The sequence below is a fragment of the Mustela nivalis genome, assembly GCF_964662115.1.
Source record: "Mustela nivalis genome assembly, chromosome: 3".
NCBI classification, from domain to species: Eukaryota; Metazoa; Chordata; class Mammalia; order Carnivora; family Mustelidae; genus Mustela; species Mustela nivalis.
Window position 1 is genome coordinate 103,226,316 of NC_139022.1, and position 18,498 is coordinate 103,244,813.

General features: G+C 40.5%; 2 protein-coding genes across 2 annotated transcripts; both read left to right on the forward strand.

Moving 5' to 3' along the window:
* The first annotated feature begins 4,991 nt into the window (after positions 1 to 4,991).
* On the forward strand, positions 4,992 to 7,354 carry TAF7 (TATA-box binding protein associated factor 7). Its single transcript, XM_082725341.1, has one exon. The coding sequence runs from the start codon at positions 5,780 to 5,782 to the stop codon at positions 6,827 to 6,829; it is 1,050 nt and encodes a 349-aa protein (XP_082581467.1). The 5' UTR covers positions 4,992 to 5,779; the 3' UTR covers positions 6,830 to 7,354.
* Positions 7,355 to 14,998: 7,644 nt separating this feature from the next.
* LOC309862046 (mitochondrial ornithine transporter 2) lies at positions 14,999 to 16,586 on the forward strand. Its single transcript, XM_082725342.1, has one exon. It carries the CDS (start codon positions 15,130 to 15,132, stop codon positions 16,033 to 16,035), a length of 906 nt encoding a protein of 301 aa, XP_082581468.1. The 5' UTR covers positions 14,999 to 15,129; the 3' UTR covers positions 16,036 to 16,586.
* Positions 16,587 to 18,498: the final 1,912 nt, after the last annotated feature.

An 18,498-nucleotide genomic window follows, 5' to 3' on the forward strand; every position in this document is an offset into this window, starting at 1 on the left:
CATTTCCCTAACCATTAGTGATGCTGAGCATCTTTTCATGGGCTTACTGTCCACTTGTATCTTTTTTGGAATGACACATATACCATTACAACCCCCAAATGATCAGCTCTTTCAATGATACTACTGGTAGCTTATATAGACTGGTATTTGTGTCCCCTCAAAATTCTTATGTTGAAACTCAATTCCCAGTGTGATAGTATTCGGAGGTAGGGCTTTGGGGAGGTGATTAGCTCAGGAGGGTGCAGTCTCATGAATGGCATTAGTGCTCTGTAAAAGAGGCTGCAGAGAACTCCCTCACTCCTTGAACCATGTGAGGCTACAGTAAAAAGGCTGCTGTTTATGGAGCCAGAAGCTTGCCATCACCCAGACACCAAATCTGCTGGCACCTTTATCTCCAACTTCTCAAGCCCCAGAACTAAGAAATAAATTTCTTTTGTTTACAAGCCACTCAGTTTATGGTATTTTGTTATAGCAGCTCAAATGGATGAAGACATTATCCATGCCCCTTGCCCTCTTCTGACATTTCCTGTTTTAGTTTAGAGGCCCATCCTCTGAAACAGTAAGCTAAACCTATTCATAGTTGTAATAGGTTCTGATAGATCTAAGCCAATAATGATAGTCTCATTCTTCTTGTCATTGTTTACTTAGGAATATAGACTTAATATGATGACTAACCATGGCACTATTTTGGGCCAGATAACTCTTTGTTGTGGGGAAGAAAACTGTTCTGATATTTAGTAGCATTCCTGGCCTCTACTCGCCAGATACCAGTAGACCCACTCCCATAGTTGTAACTATCAAAAATATCTCCAAAAAAAATCTCCAGATATTATCAAATGTCACCTCCTCCCCACCATACCGAAAATGGTATAGCTCAGGGTATTCTGGTGATTATTACTATTACTAGGCCTATTATTATAGGCATAGGTACATGACCTAAATTGGTCCAATCAGATTGAAAGATGAACTTTGGTTGGGGGAGCCACTCTGAACTTACCACAGACAAGGAGGGAACTCCCCTGGTTACTGCTAGCAGATTTCTTGTGACCACAGACTTTAGAAGTCTCAAGATGAGGGCAAAGCTAAAAGAATAACAGAAAAAGTATAAATAAATAATCGTTCTCCAAAATGAGGTAGAGGAAAACAGTTTGTGCCAGGTCATGATTCTGTCATGCCCAGAGGGAGCCATACTTGAATGGCACTGTTCAATACAGTAACCACCAGCTATATGTGGCCCCTGAGCATTTGAAATATGGCTAGTCCAAATTGAGATGTGCTGTGAGTGTAAAATATGCACAAGGTTTTGAAGATTTAGTACAAAGTAAGAATGTAAAATATATCATTAATAATTACTACATTGATTACGTGTGGAAATGATAGTTTGGACTAAGGTAAATAAAATTATTGAAATTAATTTTATGTTTCTTTCTTTTTTTAAATTTTATGTTTCTTTTTACCACTTTAATGTGCTTACTAGATTATTTAAGATCACATCAGTGGCTTTAATCTGTGGCTCAGAGTATATTTCTAACTGTACAGAGCTGCTCTAGACTATCTGGTTTTTAAGATAACAGATTTTCTAATTGTTTAAATCAGTATCAATTTAGGTTGATCTTTTTTTTCTATAGAAAACATCCTAATTGGTGTGTCCCGGAGGCTCAGTTGGTTAAGCGTCTGCTTCTGGTTCAGGTCATGATCCTAGGACTCTGAGATCAAGCCCTGTATTAGGATCCCAAACCCTCCTCCAGCTCATGCTTTCTCTCTCTCTCTCTCAAATAAATAAATAAAATCCTAAAATAACATCTACTTGATACGAGATACTGCTACATTTTACCTAAGCTTGCCCTCTTATTTCTCTCTCAATAAATGAAATCTTTGAAAAAAACATTCTGCTTGATACAGGAGACTGCTACATTTTAGTTAACCTGGTTTTTTTTTCAAGATTTCATTTTCTTGTTTTACTTATTTAAGTAATCTCTCTCTATACCTAATGTGGGGCTCAAAACCATAACCCCATGATCAAGAGTTGGATGCTCCTCCAACTGAACCAGCCAGGAGCCCCTCTAAGATTTTTATATTTAAGTAATCTCCCTACACAATGTGGGGTTCAAACTTACAACCCCAAGATCAAGAGTCACATGCTTTACCTACTAAGCCAGGCAGGCACCCCTGAACCGTTTTTTTTTTTTTTTTTTTTACTGTTTATATAATGGTATGCCAATATATAAGTGTACCTTCCTTTTTGGGATGTCTGCAATTTCCTCACCCCTATAATTTTTGATCTCTAAAATATAAGAAGGGATACTTCTGTCACTCGTGATTTTTTAGATTTTTTTTAATTTGACAGAGATCACAAATAAATAAATAAATAAAATCTCTCAAATAAATAAATCTCTCAAATAAAATCTCTCTGCAGAGAGGCAGGCAGAGACAGAGAGAGGGGGAAGCAGGCTCCCCGCCGAGCAGAGAGCCCCATGCGGCGCTGGAACCCAGGACCCCGGGATCATGACCTGAGCCGAAGGCAGAGGCTTTAACCCACTGAGCCACCCAGGCACCCTATCACTTGTAATTTTTTAATCTCCACAACATAAGGAACTTAAGAGTTTATTAAAGGGAATTTCCAAACACACAGCATAAGCCTTATTGTGCTACTCCTTTATTATAGGAAGGAAGTCTTTGGAGGACTTGTTACCTCACTGGGGAATTTTTCCTCTCCCCAAATCTTTGGTTTGCTAGTATCCCAGGTATTTCATGGAACAACTACAGAAGTGTAATTCCTTCATCAATTTATAGTGTTTCTGTAGGCCTAATGGGCTTGATTTATAAAACAAACCTGGATTGGGGCACCTCAGTGGCTCAGTGGGTTAAACCTCTGCCTTCAGCTCAGGTCATGATCTCAGGGTCCTGGGATCAAGTCCTGAATCAGGCTCTCTGTTCAGCAGGGAGACTGCTCCACCCCCAACTCTCTGCCTGCTTATGATCTCTGTCTGTCAAATAAATAAATAAAATCTTAGAAATTTAAAAAATTAAAAACCTGGATTTTTCAATAGGCATTAGGGTAATGGGTGATGTGGCAGAGCCCTTAATTTTAGGATCAATGTAATTTTCCCTCAAAAAAACAGCATTTGCAAAATATGTTAAGATCATAAGCAGAAAATATGTTTCAGGACTGAAGGAGGTATTTACTTTAGAGGAAACTTCAGTTAATCCTTTTTATTAAAAGGTTTTAAAATATTCCATTTAAAGATTAGTAACCAAAATATATCATAATTTTGGCAGGTCAGAATTACATAGAATTTATCTTAAGCTATTTTCTGTGGCTATTTGAGCATCATAAAACTCTGGCAATTAAAATGCAAAGAAATATTTGGATTATTTTCATTTATAGGCATGTCCTTACATCTTATATGGTTAAATAAAGTACTATGCAGAGGCCAGCAGATATCCTGTTATATGTATAAAATAAGTAAAACCGGGTATAATTAAGGGACAGCACAGTGAAAAAAGTTCACCTTCAAAAAGAAAATAAATGATCTTGGAAATTTTTGTTAAATCCGCTAACATTCTTCAACACATTATAGAACAAGAAGGACTAATGTAGTTATCTGAAAGAATGTAATTTCTCCTTCAAACTTAACAACAACAACAAAACGAACTGGTGTCAGGCCATTTTAATTTCCTCCCATAACACACAGTATCAGAGTCTACCTAAACCAAAGAAGACACATTCACACACACTTTTACCAAACCTCTCCACGCACAATTGGCACTGTTCTTGGCTAGAGAAAAAATGTGTATGAAGTGGACATATCTCATTCTAAGGTAATATAAAATCCATTTTCTCTCACAAATCATTATGGGAATCAGACTATATTTATGCCATTTTCTCTTATGGCATGGATCAATTATTTCCTTCAATTAGCAATATTTCTTGTGTGTCTCCCATGTTTTGGTACTAGGCACTGGGACACAATGAACATGGGAAACCACAAACTCCTGACTATCACAGAGCTTCCAATTTGGGGCAAGAGAAATAGTAAGTGCCTAAAGAAATAAAGCAAATTTTGAAAGTATTAATCACATTTCAGGTGAGCTCTTTCAAATTTATATGCAGCTTGTATTTTAGAAGATAGAAATAAAATTTTAATGAGCTTGATGCTTACCAAACTGATCCTACTAAAAAATGAATGTAAATGAATAAGTGCAAGTGGAAACTGTTACATATTTAGGCCTAAATACTACAAAACATGCAAATGAATACCTCATTACCCATAGAAGAAACAAGCATAAACAGTTTTAAAATAGTAGACGTGGAACAAAAAAAATTTCCTAACTTAAAAATTATAGGCAAAAGCATGATAGGGAGTAATACTTCCAATTTTATTCTACTTCAATCAGACCATTCGTTAGACAGCTCTGTCCTAAACGAATATGTGCCTCCAGAAGAACACTTACTTCCCTGTTGACATTTATATCTACATCAAACATATTAAAAAGAGGAATCACCATGTTCCCTTGGGGTCCTTCAAAACAGTAACAGTCCCTAAGTCACGGGTCCCCTCAGGGCATTTTCATCATCAACAAAACACAGAATTATATAGTGGTCAGCATGTCCTTCTCACTCCACTGATTTGGGTACTTTACAATCCACTATATGGTTAAGTATAATTTTTTGTATCTGCTCCAGATTTGGATATACCGTGTGGAGCATCCGAGATGTTTCCAAAGGCAAAGACGCTTTCCGCACGGATGCCCTATCTCCAGCAATCACACAGAAGCCTAGGAGCCATCCGGACCCACGGCGACCGGTATATGTTCTGCCTTAACAAAGCAGGAAAGGTGAGCTTGAAGGTCTGTGTTTTTCCTGCAAGCATTGCCTTTAAATATTTTCAAAACCGATAGCTCTTTAAGAAGCATTAGCTTTTTCTCGCGTTAAGTCAAATTCTCGCGAGAGGACAAGTCCCCGGATAGCGTAATTGCGCCTGCGCGCGCTGGAGCAGCCCGCACTTCCGCTTTAGGCGTGCTGTCAGTCACAGCGCTTCTTTTGCCCGGCGGTGTTACGTATCGCTTTCCTTCCTGGGTCTGCAGCTCCGGAGTGAGAGTGGCGGTGTTGCTGAGCTGCCGAGACGGGCGCTGCGAGCTGCAGATCTCGGCGAGATTTCGCACTGCCCGTCCTCGGCGTTTCGTTGATAAGCGGATCACTTTCCTGAGATCCGGGCGGAACAAAGGAATAAAGAAGGAGACGCTCGGCTCCCGGCTGTGTTGCTTGGTTTCCTTTTCCGCTTGCTTCTGTTCGGAGAAGCTGGGTTTGTAATCGTCACCGGATTGTAAGTACCTAAGGCGAAGAAAGCGCACTGCGTCCTGCTTTTTGAATACCTTTGTTCCGGGAGAGATTGTGGATTGGGAGAGTCTACTGGGCCTTTCATTTTTGTGTCGAAAATCATTCCGCAGAAGCCGCCATTTGCTTTCCTGCTAGCTAGCTCGGTCTGCATTGTCCGGCAGCGACATCTGGAGGTCGGAACTTGCATTGCAGCCAGTAGATTTAAGTGGACCCAACTGCTTAGTGTCTCTAACGACTGGTATTCAGGCACAACATATTTCCAAAGATTTGGACCTTAATTCAAAATTAAGACAAAATAGACGCCTTGCCCCTATTCTGCTTAAAACTTTTTATAATTAAGGATTTCGAATCGTAACAAACTGGTCTAACTGCTTGCAGTAGCTGCAACTTTTAGTGCAACAAGTGGTTGTTAGAAAAGTGAGCCTCAAAGAAGTAAAGATGAGTAAGAGCAAAGATGATGCCCCTCACGAGCTAGAGAGCCAGTTTATCTTACGGCTGCCTCCGGAATATGCCTCTACTGTGAGGCGGGCGGTACAGTCTGGTCATGTCAACCTGAAGGACAGATTGACAATTGAGTTACACCCTGATGGACGTCATGGAATCGTCAGAGTGGACCGGGTCCCACTGGCCTCAAAATTGGTAGATCTGCCCTGTGTTATGGAAAGTTTGAAGACCATTGATAAAAAAACCTTTTACAAGACAGCTGATATATGTCAGATGCTTGTCTCCACAGTTGATGGTGATCTCTATCCTCCTGTGGAGGAACCAGTTGCTACTACTGATCCCAAAGCAAGCAAGAAAAAGGATAAGGACAAAGAGAAAAAGTTTATATGGAACCATGGAATTACTCTGCCTCTAAAAAATGTGAGAAAGAGAAGGTTCCGGAAGACAGCAAAAAAGAAGTATATTGAATCTCCAGATGTGGAGAAGGAAGTGAAGAGGTTGCTAAGTACAGATGCTGAAGCTGTGAGTACTCGTTGGGAGATAATTGCTGAAGATGAAACAAAAGAAACAGAAAATCAGGGCCTTGATATCTCTTCTCCAGGTATGTCTGGTCACAGGCAGGGCCACGACTCTTTAGAACATGATGAGCTTCGGGAGATATTCAACGACCTCAGCAGCAGCAGTGAAGATGAAGATGAGACGCAGCATCAAGATGAAGAGGATATAAACATCATCGACACTGAGGAAGATCTGGAAAGACAGCTACAGAACAAGCTGAATGAATCAGATGAACAGCACCAAGAAAATGAGGGAACCAACCAGCTGGTTATGGGAATTCAGAAACAGATTGATAATATGAAAGGCAAACTCCAAGAGACACAGGATAGGGCAAAACGACAGGAGGATCTCATCATGAAAGTGGAAAACCTGGCTCTCAAGAACAGATTTCAGGCTGTGCTGGATGAACTCAAACAAAAGGAAGACCGAGAAAAGGAGCAGCTCAGCTCTTTGCAAGAAGAGCTAGAATCACTCCTAGAGAAGTGAAAAGAGCTCTCATACTTAGTTTCATTCCTTAGAGTGTTCAGCATTGAAAGAAGAATCTTGGCTTCATCACCTGGACTAAATAGAACTGTGCAGTAGTTCTCATTTTCTCCACTGTCTTCTACCGAATTTGTCTTACAGACAAATACACATGTGAATTGCTATCTCATTTTCTGTCAGAACCACTTTGCTGTTTATCCTGTAGGAAGTAGTAATGTATAGACAGATAAATGATTGTAGGAAAATTGCAGGATTAGTGGAATAAACAGTTCAGCCTTAGTAATCACAGCTTCATGGCAGGACTTCACTGCTATTTCTCCATTTGCCATAATTGGCTGTTGATTCTCTGTGATGCCATCTGAGATCAGTAAGCAGAGTCTAGTCTGTAGGCAGTGAAGCTAGTTTGTGTGTTTTCCCATGAAGTGATAGCTATTTTCCCAGCTATTCAAAGCATTCTTACATATGTAGGGTTGGAAATCATTTCATAAAGCTGTTTTATCACAATAAAAGCAACTAATTTTCACCTCACTATGTGTCTTATTGCTTTTTTATGGGTAGTGGGGATATCAGGTTCTCCAGTGAGGTGGTTTCTTGGTGTGGTTTAATGACTGACTGATTTGATCCTGTTTAGAGAAAGAAGCAGTTATGTTGGGTTTTAAGAAAACACAGTAGGGTCAGAGAAATTGGGAAATGTCATCTTTGTGCCTTACTTGAAGTTTCCAAACCACCTGTTTCATTTGCAGGTTAAACACTAGGTACAGAACCTACCTAAATCATCCTTAAGTTTTGTACATGAAGGTCTATGTTTTTTTTTTTTTAAGCACTACGCTCATCTGGCTAATACAGTAGAAAAAAGGCTATCATATCAAGTACTGTTCACTGGATCAATCCAATGGTTTGGATTAGTTGGATTTCTAAATATTTTCAACTTCAATTACTGCAATTATTTAATACTATTCTCAGAACTCAAGTTGATATGTCCATATTGAATCAAAGTTGTTCAAAAAGAAGTCATTGCTATAGTGGGATATTTCAAATTTTCTTAAACAATTTTTGTGTGTTCTTAGGATTCTAATCTAATGGCTTTACACAAGCTGTTTTTGAAAACAAAAAATTTACAAAATGCAGTTGCATGCAATTCACTTTGGATAGTTTGGGATTAAAGGTGTTTTGAAAATTGGCCTCATGAAACATTTAAAGCCCACCTTAATTTTGCATTTCACAGAAAACAGCAGTGGTGAAATGTTAAAATTGTCCAGACCTCTTAAGTCTAAAATCATGCTAATGTTTGGACATCTCACAAAACTAATTTTTCTCTCACATTATCTATAATAATCATTTTTACCAAAATGTTTTTAGACTGTTAAGATTTCAGTATAAGTTTTCTCTGAGTGTCAAACTTTGGATTATTTCTTGATTTGGCAAATAATAAGTCTTCTTACTGCATTAGTATGGTAGGTAATAAGTTATGTTTTAGTACATTATGTATTTTGCTACACTTACAGCCTTGATACCTGAAAAGCTCCACAAATTTGCCTTTTACAGTGAATCATTTAACAAAATACTGTTTTCTTACAAAGGTGTCAACACCAGTGATGGCTGAGTTCCATCTATAATAGGAAGGAAAGATGCTGCATACAGTAACAGAATGGTCTAGTGATTGTGTGACCACAGTTTCAGTTACTAGGACTATGCTGATGCTCAAATCCTTATTTCTAAGCTGGATCCTTTCAGAGTTCAGATTTAGTATATTCACCTGTGTATTGGAAACCCTTGTATGTATCCCTCAAGCAACTCAACTCCAAATGTTAAAAATGGAACTCTCACTTTACTCCTTTTCCTTGAAAACTTGCTCTTCCTCTTTTTAAAACTTAAGTGAACTAAACAGCCTACCAGCCATCCTCATTAATGAAGCTACAAGCTTAAGCCATAACCTTTGACTACTCACCCTTGAACTACTGAGTCTACTTCCTAAAAAGCTCTTCAATCACTACTTCATCCTCCTGCCACTGCCCTAGTTCAAGTCATTATTATCTCTTGCCTAGCAAATGGCAATAACTTTCTAACTGGTTGTGTGTGTGTGTGTGTGTGTGTGTGTGGCTGTGTGTATGAACATTTTTTTTTCTTACCATGTAATTTAGTTTTTTGACCTGGTCATCAAAGTGATCGTCCTAAGATATATTTGATCATGTAATTCCCATGCTTAAAACCCTTGAATGGTACACCATTGCTTTCAGCACCACCACTGCTTTTCAGTTTTATAATTTTAAAAAGATACAAGATTAGGAGGGCTCCAGCTAACCTGTTCAGCCTCATCTCACCACATCCTCCCACTTAATTTCGGTCCACATCTAGAAGACTTTCCTCTTTATTTGGCCAAATTCTACTAACTCTCAGACCTCAAACTAAATATCACTAACTCCAGAGGCACCTGGGTGGCTCAGTGGGTTAAAGCCTCTGCCTTCAGCTCAGGTCATGATCCCAGGGTCTTGGGATGGAGCACTGCGTTGAGCTCTCTGCTGAGTAGGGAGTCTGCTTCCCTCCCTTTCTCTCTGCTTGCCTCTCTGCCTACTTGTGGTCTCTGTCAAATAAATAAATAAAATCTTTTTTAAAAATATCACTAACTCCAGCAAGGCTTTCTTGATCTCCATCCAGAGCAATTCAGTTACGGGTTTACCTCTATTCTGTGTTTCCCTTTTATTCCACAAATACTTACTGTGCTATACAGTACCAAACACTGGATATGACGTACTGAATTAAACATTTAGTGTCTGTTATAATTTCATGCACTCTAGTGGATGCTAGGGATAGTATTTTTTTTTTTTTTTTAGATTTTATTTATGTCTTAGAGAACACAAGCAGGGGGAGAGGGAGAAGCAGGATTCCTAGTGAGCAGGGAGCCCAACGCCAGGCTGGATCTCGGGATCATGACCTGAGCTGAAGGCAGGTGCTTAACCAACTGAGTCACTATGTTCCCCTGCTGGGATAAATAGTCTTATGCACTTATCATACTAGAGTATAAACTACCTACAGCTCATCCCCCACTAGGCTGCAAATTCACTGAAAGTAGGCAATTTGGCTGTTAGACACTTATTAAAGAATAGTAAAGAGATGAAGATCTCAAAGTCAAGAGGTGCAGTGCATGGGTTTATATACTAGCTTAGTGACCTTTGGTTGTGTGCTTCTTGCCCAAGTAACTTAATCTGTTTTTCCTACTGTTCTCATCACTAAAATGAAGGTGATAACACTACATACCTCATAGGACTGTTGAGTTGTTGGATCTTGGCTCTTGAGTTGGTACAAATAAAGGACTTAGAACAATGCCTGAAATTTAGTAAGTTAATAAAAGCAGGCACCTGTGTTATTAACAATAAAATCAAACTACTACTGTCTGAACATACGTGGGATGAAATAATTACTTGAATTCAAAAGTGATCAAAAAGAAAAGTATAAATAAATCCATTTTAAGTGGTTGATTTCAAATCAAAGAATCTAATTACAACTGAAACAATTTCTCCAAATATACTGTAAACAAACTGATCCAGCTAAATACAACAACTTTTTTACTTGATTTAGTTATAGTTTGGCTTTGTATTAATACTGAGAACTCCGTAAGAGTAATTAATCTCTTATGTAAACATCAAAAGAGAAAAAGAAGATTGGGATCCATTTTCCTTAAAATAAGTCCTGTGTTACCAAAAGGACTCATTTTGCTCACAGTTCCTTGGCTAATGAGTATGGTGTGTAGTTGGGCTAGTTTTTAACGTTAAACAGTGCAGAGATTTTAAAAAGACAAAAAATAAAGTCCCTTTCACACCAACTTTCTAAAGTAATCTGTTAACATTTTGAGATCTATCATTCCAGGCCTTTCTTTGGTATAAATTTAATTATATATGTTTATGCAGTTTTGAAAAGCAAAAAAAATATGATTTTGTTGTAGGCACAAATAAAAAATTTTATGACTCAAAATGTAAGGATCCTTCCCTATTAGGATATATAGATTTACTGCTTCTGTTCAAGATACAGATTTTTATTTTTTAAATTTTTTTATTTTTATTCTTTTTAGGTTTTATTTATTTGTCAGAGAGTACAACAGCTGGAGAGTGGCAAGCAAAGAAAGGGAGAAGCTGGCTCCCCACTGAGCAAGAAGCCAGATGCTGGGACTCCAACCCAGGACCCTGGATCATGACCTGAGGCAAAGGCAAACACTTAACTGACTGAGCCACCCAGTCATTTCATGATACAGATTTTCTTTTTTAGATTTTATTTATTTGACACACAAAGAGAGAGAGATCACAACTAGGCAGAGCAGCAGGCAGAGACAGAGCGGGGAACAGGCTCCCTGCTGAGCAATGAGGCTGATGTGGGACTCCATCCCAGGACCCTGAGATCATGACCTGAGCCAAAGGCAGAGGCTTAACCCAGGCACCCCCTGATACAGATTTTTTAAAAACATTGAGCCACCCAGGCACCCCCTGATACAGATTTTTTAAAAACATTTTATCCACTCCCCTATTGCTGATCGCTCAGGTTGTTCCCTTTAAAATTTTTTTATTATAGCAAATATTGCAGAAAAATCCCTATCCACATCCAATTTTTGTTATATCCACAGATTAGGTAAATGGGATCTTTATGTTCAGTTCTAAGTGTCATAAGGCCTGATGTTTTTAATTTGCAGATAAAATTTTTATTTGAGATGAAAATTTGGACAAATTGTGATATTCATGTCTTTGAAGGACTGTGTCTTAAACTCTGGTTATCTTTTATTACCCAGTAAGAATTCTATGTGAAAATATAGACTAGGAAGACTGCTCACTACACAGCAGTCATACTGGACTTTTTTTCTGCACCTCAAATGCCAATCTTTCTCAACTCAGAGCTTCATTTAGCAGGTACAGTTCCCTTTTCCTGGAACAGTCTCCAGATATTCTCCTGTTTATCTTTTTTATCATTCAGGCCTTAGCTCACACCCTACTTCTCTAGTAATCCTATCTGGCCGTTCAGTCTAACAGCTAGGGAGCATGTGATTTGGGCATTCATCTTGTCAAGGGTAGTGGTCTTCAATGAAAAGCTGGAAATTCCAGGCGCTTGGGTGTCTCAGTCATTAGGCCTCTGCCTTCTGCTGAGGTCATGATTCCAGGGTCCTGAGATCAAGACCCACGTAGAGCCCCCCGCATGGTGCCCCTACAATGGATCCCCCCTCATCAAGCCCTACATCTGGCTCCCTGCTCATCAGGAAGCCTGCTTCTCTCTCTCCCATTGCCCCTGCTTGTGTTCCCTCTCTCACTGTGTCTCTCTCTGTTGAATAAGCAAATAGAATATTTTTTAAAAATCTGGAAATTCTTTGCCATTGTGTTCTGGCCTTGAGAAGACGTGCTTCAGTTTAAAACAAGAAGCATTATCATTTTGGTTAGAATAAAAAAGATTTCAGTTGCTTACCTATTATCTAGGGCAGTGATACAATACATGCTGGAATTTCTTCTCTCCAAGTCCAGCAGTTTAGTTAAAATCATAGAACTTGATCTTAATCTCTACTATTTATGCAATTATGTCTGGCAATTTAAGGTATAGACCATTTCCCTATTAATGCCCTTGGGATCCCTGGCCCAGATCTCTAATTCGGCTTCTCCAAAACATATGTGTGAACTTAATGCAAAAGCAGTTTATGATTTATTGCAGTTTCCTGTATGTCTTGTGTTTGTAAAAACTCAGTATGTATTTTTTAAATAAACAATGAACGAGATGCAACTAATTGACAATCAGTGGTTGTTGAACTATTGAAAACACTTCTAGATAACTTGATAGGGCCTCCACAATAAATATTAAAATACTTTTTTTTCTTCTTGACTTTCCTGAGGGTAATATCAAAACAAAACAAAACAAAATCTCTCAGGGAAACTGGCTGGCTCAGTCATAGAGCATGCAACCCCTGATCTTGGGCTGGTGAGGTCTAACCCCAATTGGAGGTAAAGTTTACTTAAAAAAAGTATAATGATTTTTTAAAAATCCCTCAACTATGAACTATTCCTCAACATGAAGAATTTAAAAATCTTTTTCTAGTGTAAAATGGCAGTGTTCTCACACAGCTCTTTTTTTCTGTCAAAAAGTTTACCAAGATAACAAAAAAATCTCAAAATCAAAAAGAATAAGAGATGAGCCAGTGAATGAAGAATGTCATCCTATTTTCAGAAGGCCAAAGCAGAGGAATGACTGACAAATTAACTCAAGGATCAGAGAAAGTTACATGCTAAATGTCTGAAAAGTAGTATACCAAAGAAAGAAAAACCCACTTGATATAGAACCTGTGAAAAACTCAGTGTTTGCATTTAGAAGTTTCCAAGGAAAGGAGAAAGGTACCTGGCTGGACATACGGGATTCATTGAAGTACATGCAGAGCTGTTGGATGTCCAGGATACCTAGCCCTCCCTAGGATGACTCTGCCTTCCCCATTCCAAAGATGTTTATTTTCTAGGTAAATTAAACCAAAGGCTCAAATTAAGAGAAAGCAGGCACAGATAAAGAAATGTATGGGATCAAACAAGAAAATTATGTGAAAATCTATATACTTTACTGTAGTAATCTCACCCCTCTTCCCCCATTCTCAATCTCATTAAATCAGTATCTAGGCCTTACACCACACACAAAGAGTTGAGATTTCAAGATTATTCTCTGAAAAAACCATGCGTTGCAGAGAAAAGAAATCAAATACTGACATTTGGGCATTCTTCGAGGAAAAGGCCAGGTAACTGTCTACTACGATGAAGTCTACCTGTTGGCAAATTATCCACGCACCATCTGCTTTTCAGTGCCTCACTTTTATATACCAATTGACAGCCAAAGATAATCAAACAAGGAAAGCTTTACGAAGGGAGAATCATTTCAGCCTACCTCCTGCCCCCTCCGTTTTATTTTTACCCTCAAAGTAAAACACCGACGCAGCTTTAGAATGGAAACCTTAAGAGAATTCGATCTAACGCTGGGATTATGAGCATATATCTGGAAGGGAAAAGTGTGTCCTGACAGGTGTATCCTCAAGCTAATGTCCAAAACCCCAACTTGCTTTGGAAGCTGGGCCTGTTGTCATTTATATCCCCATCTTTCGCGGCTGCCTCAGGCTCTAGGACTTCTCAAGAACCTCAAAACTTACGCCAGTAGAGGGCGCTGGAGCCACACAGCTCTTTCCTCAGAGACTTAAAAAAATAACCTGTTTTACACGCCAATTGTAAAACGCCATGTCCTAACTCTAGAAATGATGAGGGCTCGGGCCACCAGCTCCCAGGACTCCGACTCCAGATCCTTGGCGATGTGGCCGCGAAAGTAGCCATTCTCCAAGCACCACAGGCAGGGCGGAGCGGATCTGAGGGTCTCAGGCTCCACTCTTTTTTTTTTTTTTCAGGCTCCACTCTTCTCCCGCACCTCCCCCAACCCCGCAGCGTCGCTGGGCGAGGGAAGAGCGGCTGCAGAACTGGCCTTGCTCTCCTAGAGACTTTAAGGGTTTTCTGATCAAAAGCAGCCCCCAATTGTTATGTAAATATCAATCCCCGCCCAGCAGTTTATCTTCCTTGTCTTAAATCTGCTGCTGTATATTTGACCTTTGACCCCAGGCTGGCTCCACTAGGAGCTTATCCCATTTTGTTTTGCCTAGTGAGAAACCTGGGGAGAGGGCGGGGGCTAGCCGAAAAAGAAAGCGTTTCTGTCCCGGCTTGTTAACAGTGGTGTCTCTTGTAATTACAAGAATTTAGCGAACAGCTTTCAATCGCTGTATTATAATTCATTAAAAGTGTGTACTTACGCGGCGCCTGGGTGGCTCAGTCGGTTAAGCAATTGACTCTTGTGGAGCTCAGCTCCAGTCTCCATCTCACTGTCGTGAGTTCAAGAGTTCAAACCGGCGTTGGGCTCCAGCGTGGAGTCAACTTAATTTAAAAAAAAGAAAGAAAGAAAGAAAGAAGAAAAGCAAAGAAGGAAAGAAAGAAAGAAAAGAAGGAAAGAAAGAAAGAAAGAGAGAGAGAGAAAGAAAGAAAGAAAGAGAGAGAGAGAGAAAGAAAGAAAAGAAAAGTGTGTACTCAGCGGGTGTCGGCGGCGGCAGCGGCGGCGGGCGGCAGGGCGCGCCGGAGGCCCCGCGTGAGCCCGCCAGCTGGAAGTTATTTCAGGGCGCGGGGAGAGCGGCCCGAGACCTAGCGTGGGGTTAAGCGGCTTCTCCCGCCGAGGAGGGAGAGTTGAGAACGGGCGGCTGGGGTGTGACACCTGCCTGGGGCTCCAGAGAGCTGCCTCCCCCAGGGACCAGCCGGAGAGTGTGAGGGAACATGAAGTCCAGTCCCGCCATCCAGGCCGCCATCGACCTGACAGCGGGCGCGGTAGGGGGCACGGCCTGTGTCCTGACCGGGCAGCCTTTCGACACAGTGAAAGTGAAGATGCAGACGTTCCCGGGCCTGTACAAGGGTCTCGCCGACTGCTGCCTGCAAACGTACTCCCAGGTGGGCCTGCGGGGCTTCTACAAGGGAACCGGCCCTGCGCTGATGGCCTACGTCGCCGAGAACTCTGTCCTCTTCATGTGCTACGGCTTCTGCCAAGAGCTCGTGAGGAAAGTGGTTGGACTGGACAGGCAGGCGAAGCTGAGTGATCTGCAGAGGGCCACTGCGGGGTCCTTCGCCTCCGCCTTTGCTGCGCTGGCCCTGTGCCCCACTGAGCTTGTAAAGTGCCGACTACAGACCATGTACGAAATGGAGAGGTCGGGGAAAATAGCAAAAAGCCACAATACAATCTGGTCCGTCGTGAAAGGTATCCTCAGAAAGGAAGGCCCGTTGGGCTTCTACCAAGGACTCTCCAGCACTCTCCTTCAAGAAGTTCCAGGCTATTTCTTCTTCTTCGGGGGCTATGAACTGAGTAGATCGTTTTTTGCCTCAGGCAGATCAAAAGATGAGCTAGGCCCTGTCCCCTTGATGTTAAGTGGTGGAATTGCTGGAATTTGCCTTTGGCTTGTCATCTACCCAGTGGATTGTATCAAATCCAGAATTCAGGTTCTTTCCATGTCTGGAAAACAGGCTGGGTTTCTGGGAACTCTTGTAAGTATTGTGAAAAATGAAGGAATAGCAGCATTATATTCTGGACTGACCGCTACTATGATTAGAGCGCTCCCTGCCAATGGGTCACTATTTCTGGCTTATGAATATAGCAGGAGAATGATGATGAGCCAGTTTGAGGCATACTGAAGGGTCTTGGTGAACTGGATCCACGTAAATGCCTTAGAGGACTAGTTTATCTCGGGTTTCAGGGAGCCCTGGACCACTGTGGAATTATTTTTTACTTCATGGGAATTTTTTGTCTTCCCTTCTTCTAAACTTTACAGAAGAACTATTTTACATCATATGATTTCCAACCATAATTGTATTAAATAGAAATATGGCTGCTCTTGTGTTTGGTGGGATAGACGTAGTGAGCAGGTGGCCTATGACCTTGATCTAAAATGACAAATATAGCTCCATCATGGCTCTTGTATAAACCTGTACAGGTACATGCAGTTTAGTTGGTTATCGTTGTGAGTAAAACAGTTTGGTTTCATGTTTCATCCGTATCACCAGAAAGACGGAGTTAACCATGTTTTATGAAGATGGTCATAAATGACGGCTTAACCCATTTGAGATGTAGGTCTCTAAAACTCTGCCTAACATGTTCACTATACTAGGCAATTAAAGTTTTAAAAAAGGTTTTGTACTTGAAAACCTTAAATACCCATCTAGATTTTTTAAGAGGACAGTATACCTGTGTACTTGTGTGGCTTCCACATTCTTGAGTTAAAATTTCAGAATAAGCCTCCCGCATTTTCCCAAGATGCTCACTCTCTCTCTCTATAAATACATTTATATATACATATGTTTTTTGGTTTTTTAGAATTATGTTTTTATTTTTTATTATGTTCAGTTAGCCAACATATAGTACATCATTAGTTTTTAATGTAGTGTTCAATGATTCATTGGCTGTGTATAGCACCCAGTGCTCATCACAATACATACCATCCTTAATACCGGTAACCCAGTTACCCCGCCCCCCCACCCCTCTCCCTTCTGTAACCCTGTTTTGTTTCCCAGAGTCCAGAATCTCTCATGGTTTGTCTCCCTCTCTGACTTCTTCCCATTCAGTTTTCTCTCCCTTCCCCTGTGGTCCATGCTATTCCTTATGTTCTACATATGAGTGAAACTGTATAATTGTCTTTCTCTGCTTGACTTATTTCACTCAGCATAATCCCCTCCAGTCCCATTTATGTCGATGCAGATTGTATTCATCCTTTCTGATGGCTATATATATATGTTCATATATATCTTTAGATATATTTAGAAAGCATCTTTTTGGGGTTTTATTTAAACTCAACTTAGCTGACATATCGTGCATTATTCATTTCAGGATAGATTCATCAGTTCAAGATGCTCTTCTCTTTCTGGCATTCATTTTCAAAGTGGGACCATATTCTGCACTGTTAGTTAGGTGTGGCCTAAAGCATCAGGCCTTTGGGAAGTAGCACAGCCTTCATCTGTACCAACTTTCCCTCTTCTTCCCTTCCAAAGAGCTTCCCCTCTGCTGGGCTTTATTTTTTTTAAGATTTTATTTATTAAGAGAGAGAGAGAGAGAGCAGGAGTGAGGGCAGAAGCAGGGGTGAGGGTCATTGGGAGAGAGAGAAGCAGACTCCTCACAGAGCAGGAACCTGACCTGGGGACTTGATCTCAGGATGCGAGGTTCGTGACCTGAGCCAAAGGCAGACGCTCAACAGACGGAGCCACCCAGGTATGCCATCTACTGGGTTTTAGGTTGAGGAATGGACGAATGGGATGGGGCTGTTGATGCATTTTGGATTATTCATGTCTTCTCTTCCACCCACCGGTCAGAAACCCTTCCAGGGCAACAGAAAATGCCAAAGCCAAGAGAACTTTTGTTCACTGTTTGGTGGTTAATGACAGTACTCAGACATGAAACACCCTCCTCTCAGGCTGAACTAGACAGAACTTAGTACTTGCACTCCACAGTGAATAGGACTGACCCATCCTGAAATTTACCTCAGGGTCTAGAACTCCTTGTCAATCTTTTACAATGTTTGACCCTTCTAAATTTGGTATTGGCCATCAGGGAATTTTACTGATGAGTGTGTATGAGGTGTGACTATATAAAGCAATGAAACATAAGAAAAGCAATTTTATTAAACCATATCATATGTATATGTTAAGCACTGAAGAAAAACCCGAGAAAAAAAAACAAACAAAAAACCATAGTTCATCTGATCCCTACACGCTTGGAGTTGAATACCTGTTCTTCAGCCATCGGGAATAGAGGGTCATTCTGGTTACAACTAAAGTAAGCCTCATTATTCCTTGCTGCTCCAAGACTGGCAGAACTCCTCTCAATAAAATGTTGTTCTTAAGAAGCCTATAAAGCTGGGGCGCCTGGTTGGCTCAGTGGATTAAGCCGCTGTCTTCAGCTCAGGTCATGGTCTCGGGTTCCTGGAGTCGAGCCCTGAATCGGGCTCTCTGCTCAGCAGGGAGCCTGCTTCCCTTCCTCTCTCTCTGCCTGCCTCTCTGTTTACTTGTGATCTCTGTCTGTCAAATAAATAAATAAAGGCTTGTGATCTCTCTCTCTCTGTGAAATAAATAAATAAAATCTTTTTTTTAAAAAAAGATTTATTTGAC

What these genes read in the sequence shown, in the direction of transcription:
- TAF7 (XM_082725341.1), top strand. Translation starts at nt 5,780, where the DNA reads ATGAGTAAGAGCAAAGATGATGCCCCTCACGAGCTAGAGAGCCAGTTT.
- LOC309862046 (XM_082725342.1), top strand. Translation starts at nt 15,130, where the DNA reads ATGAAGTCCAGTCCCGCCATCCAGGCCGCCATCGACCTGACAGCGGGC.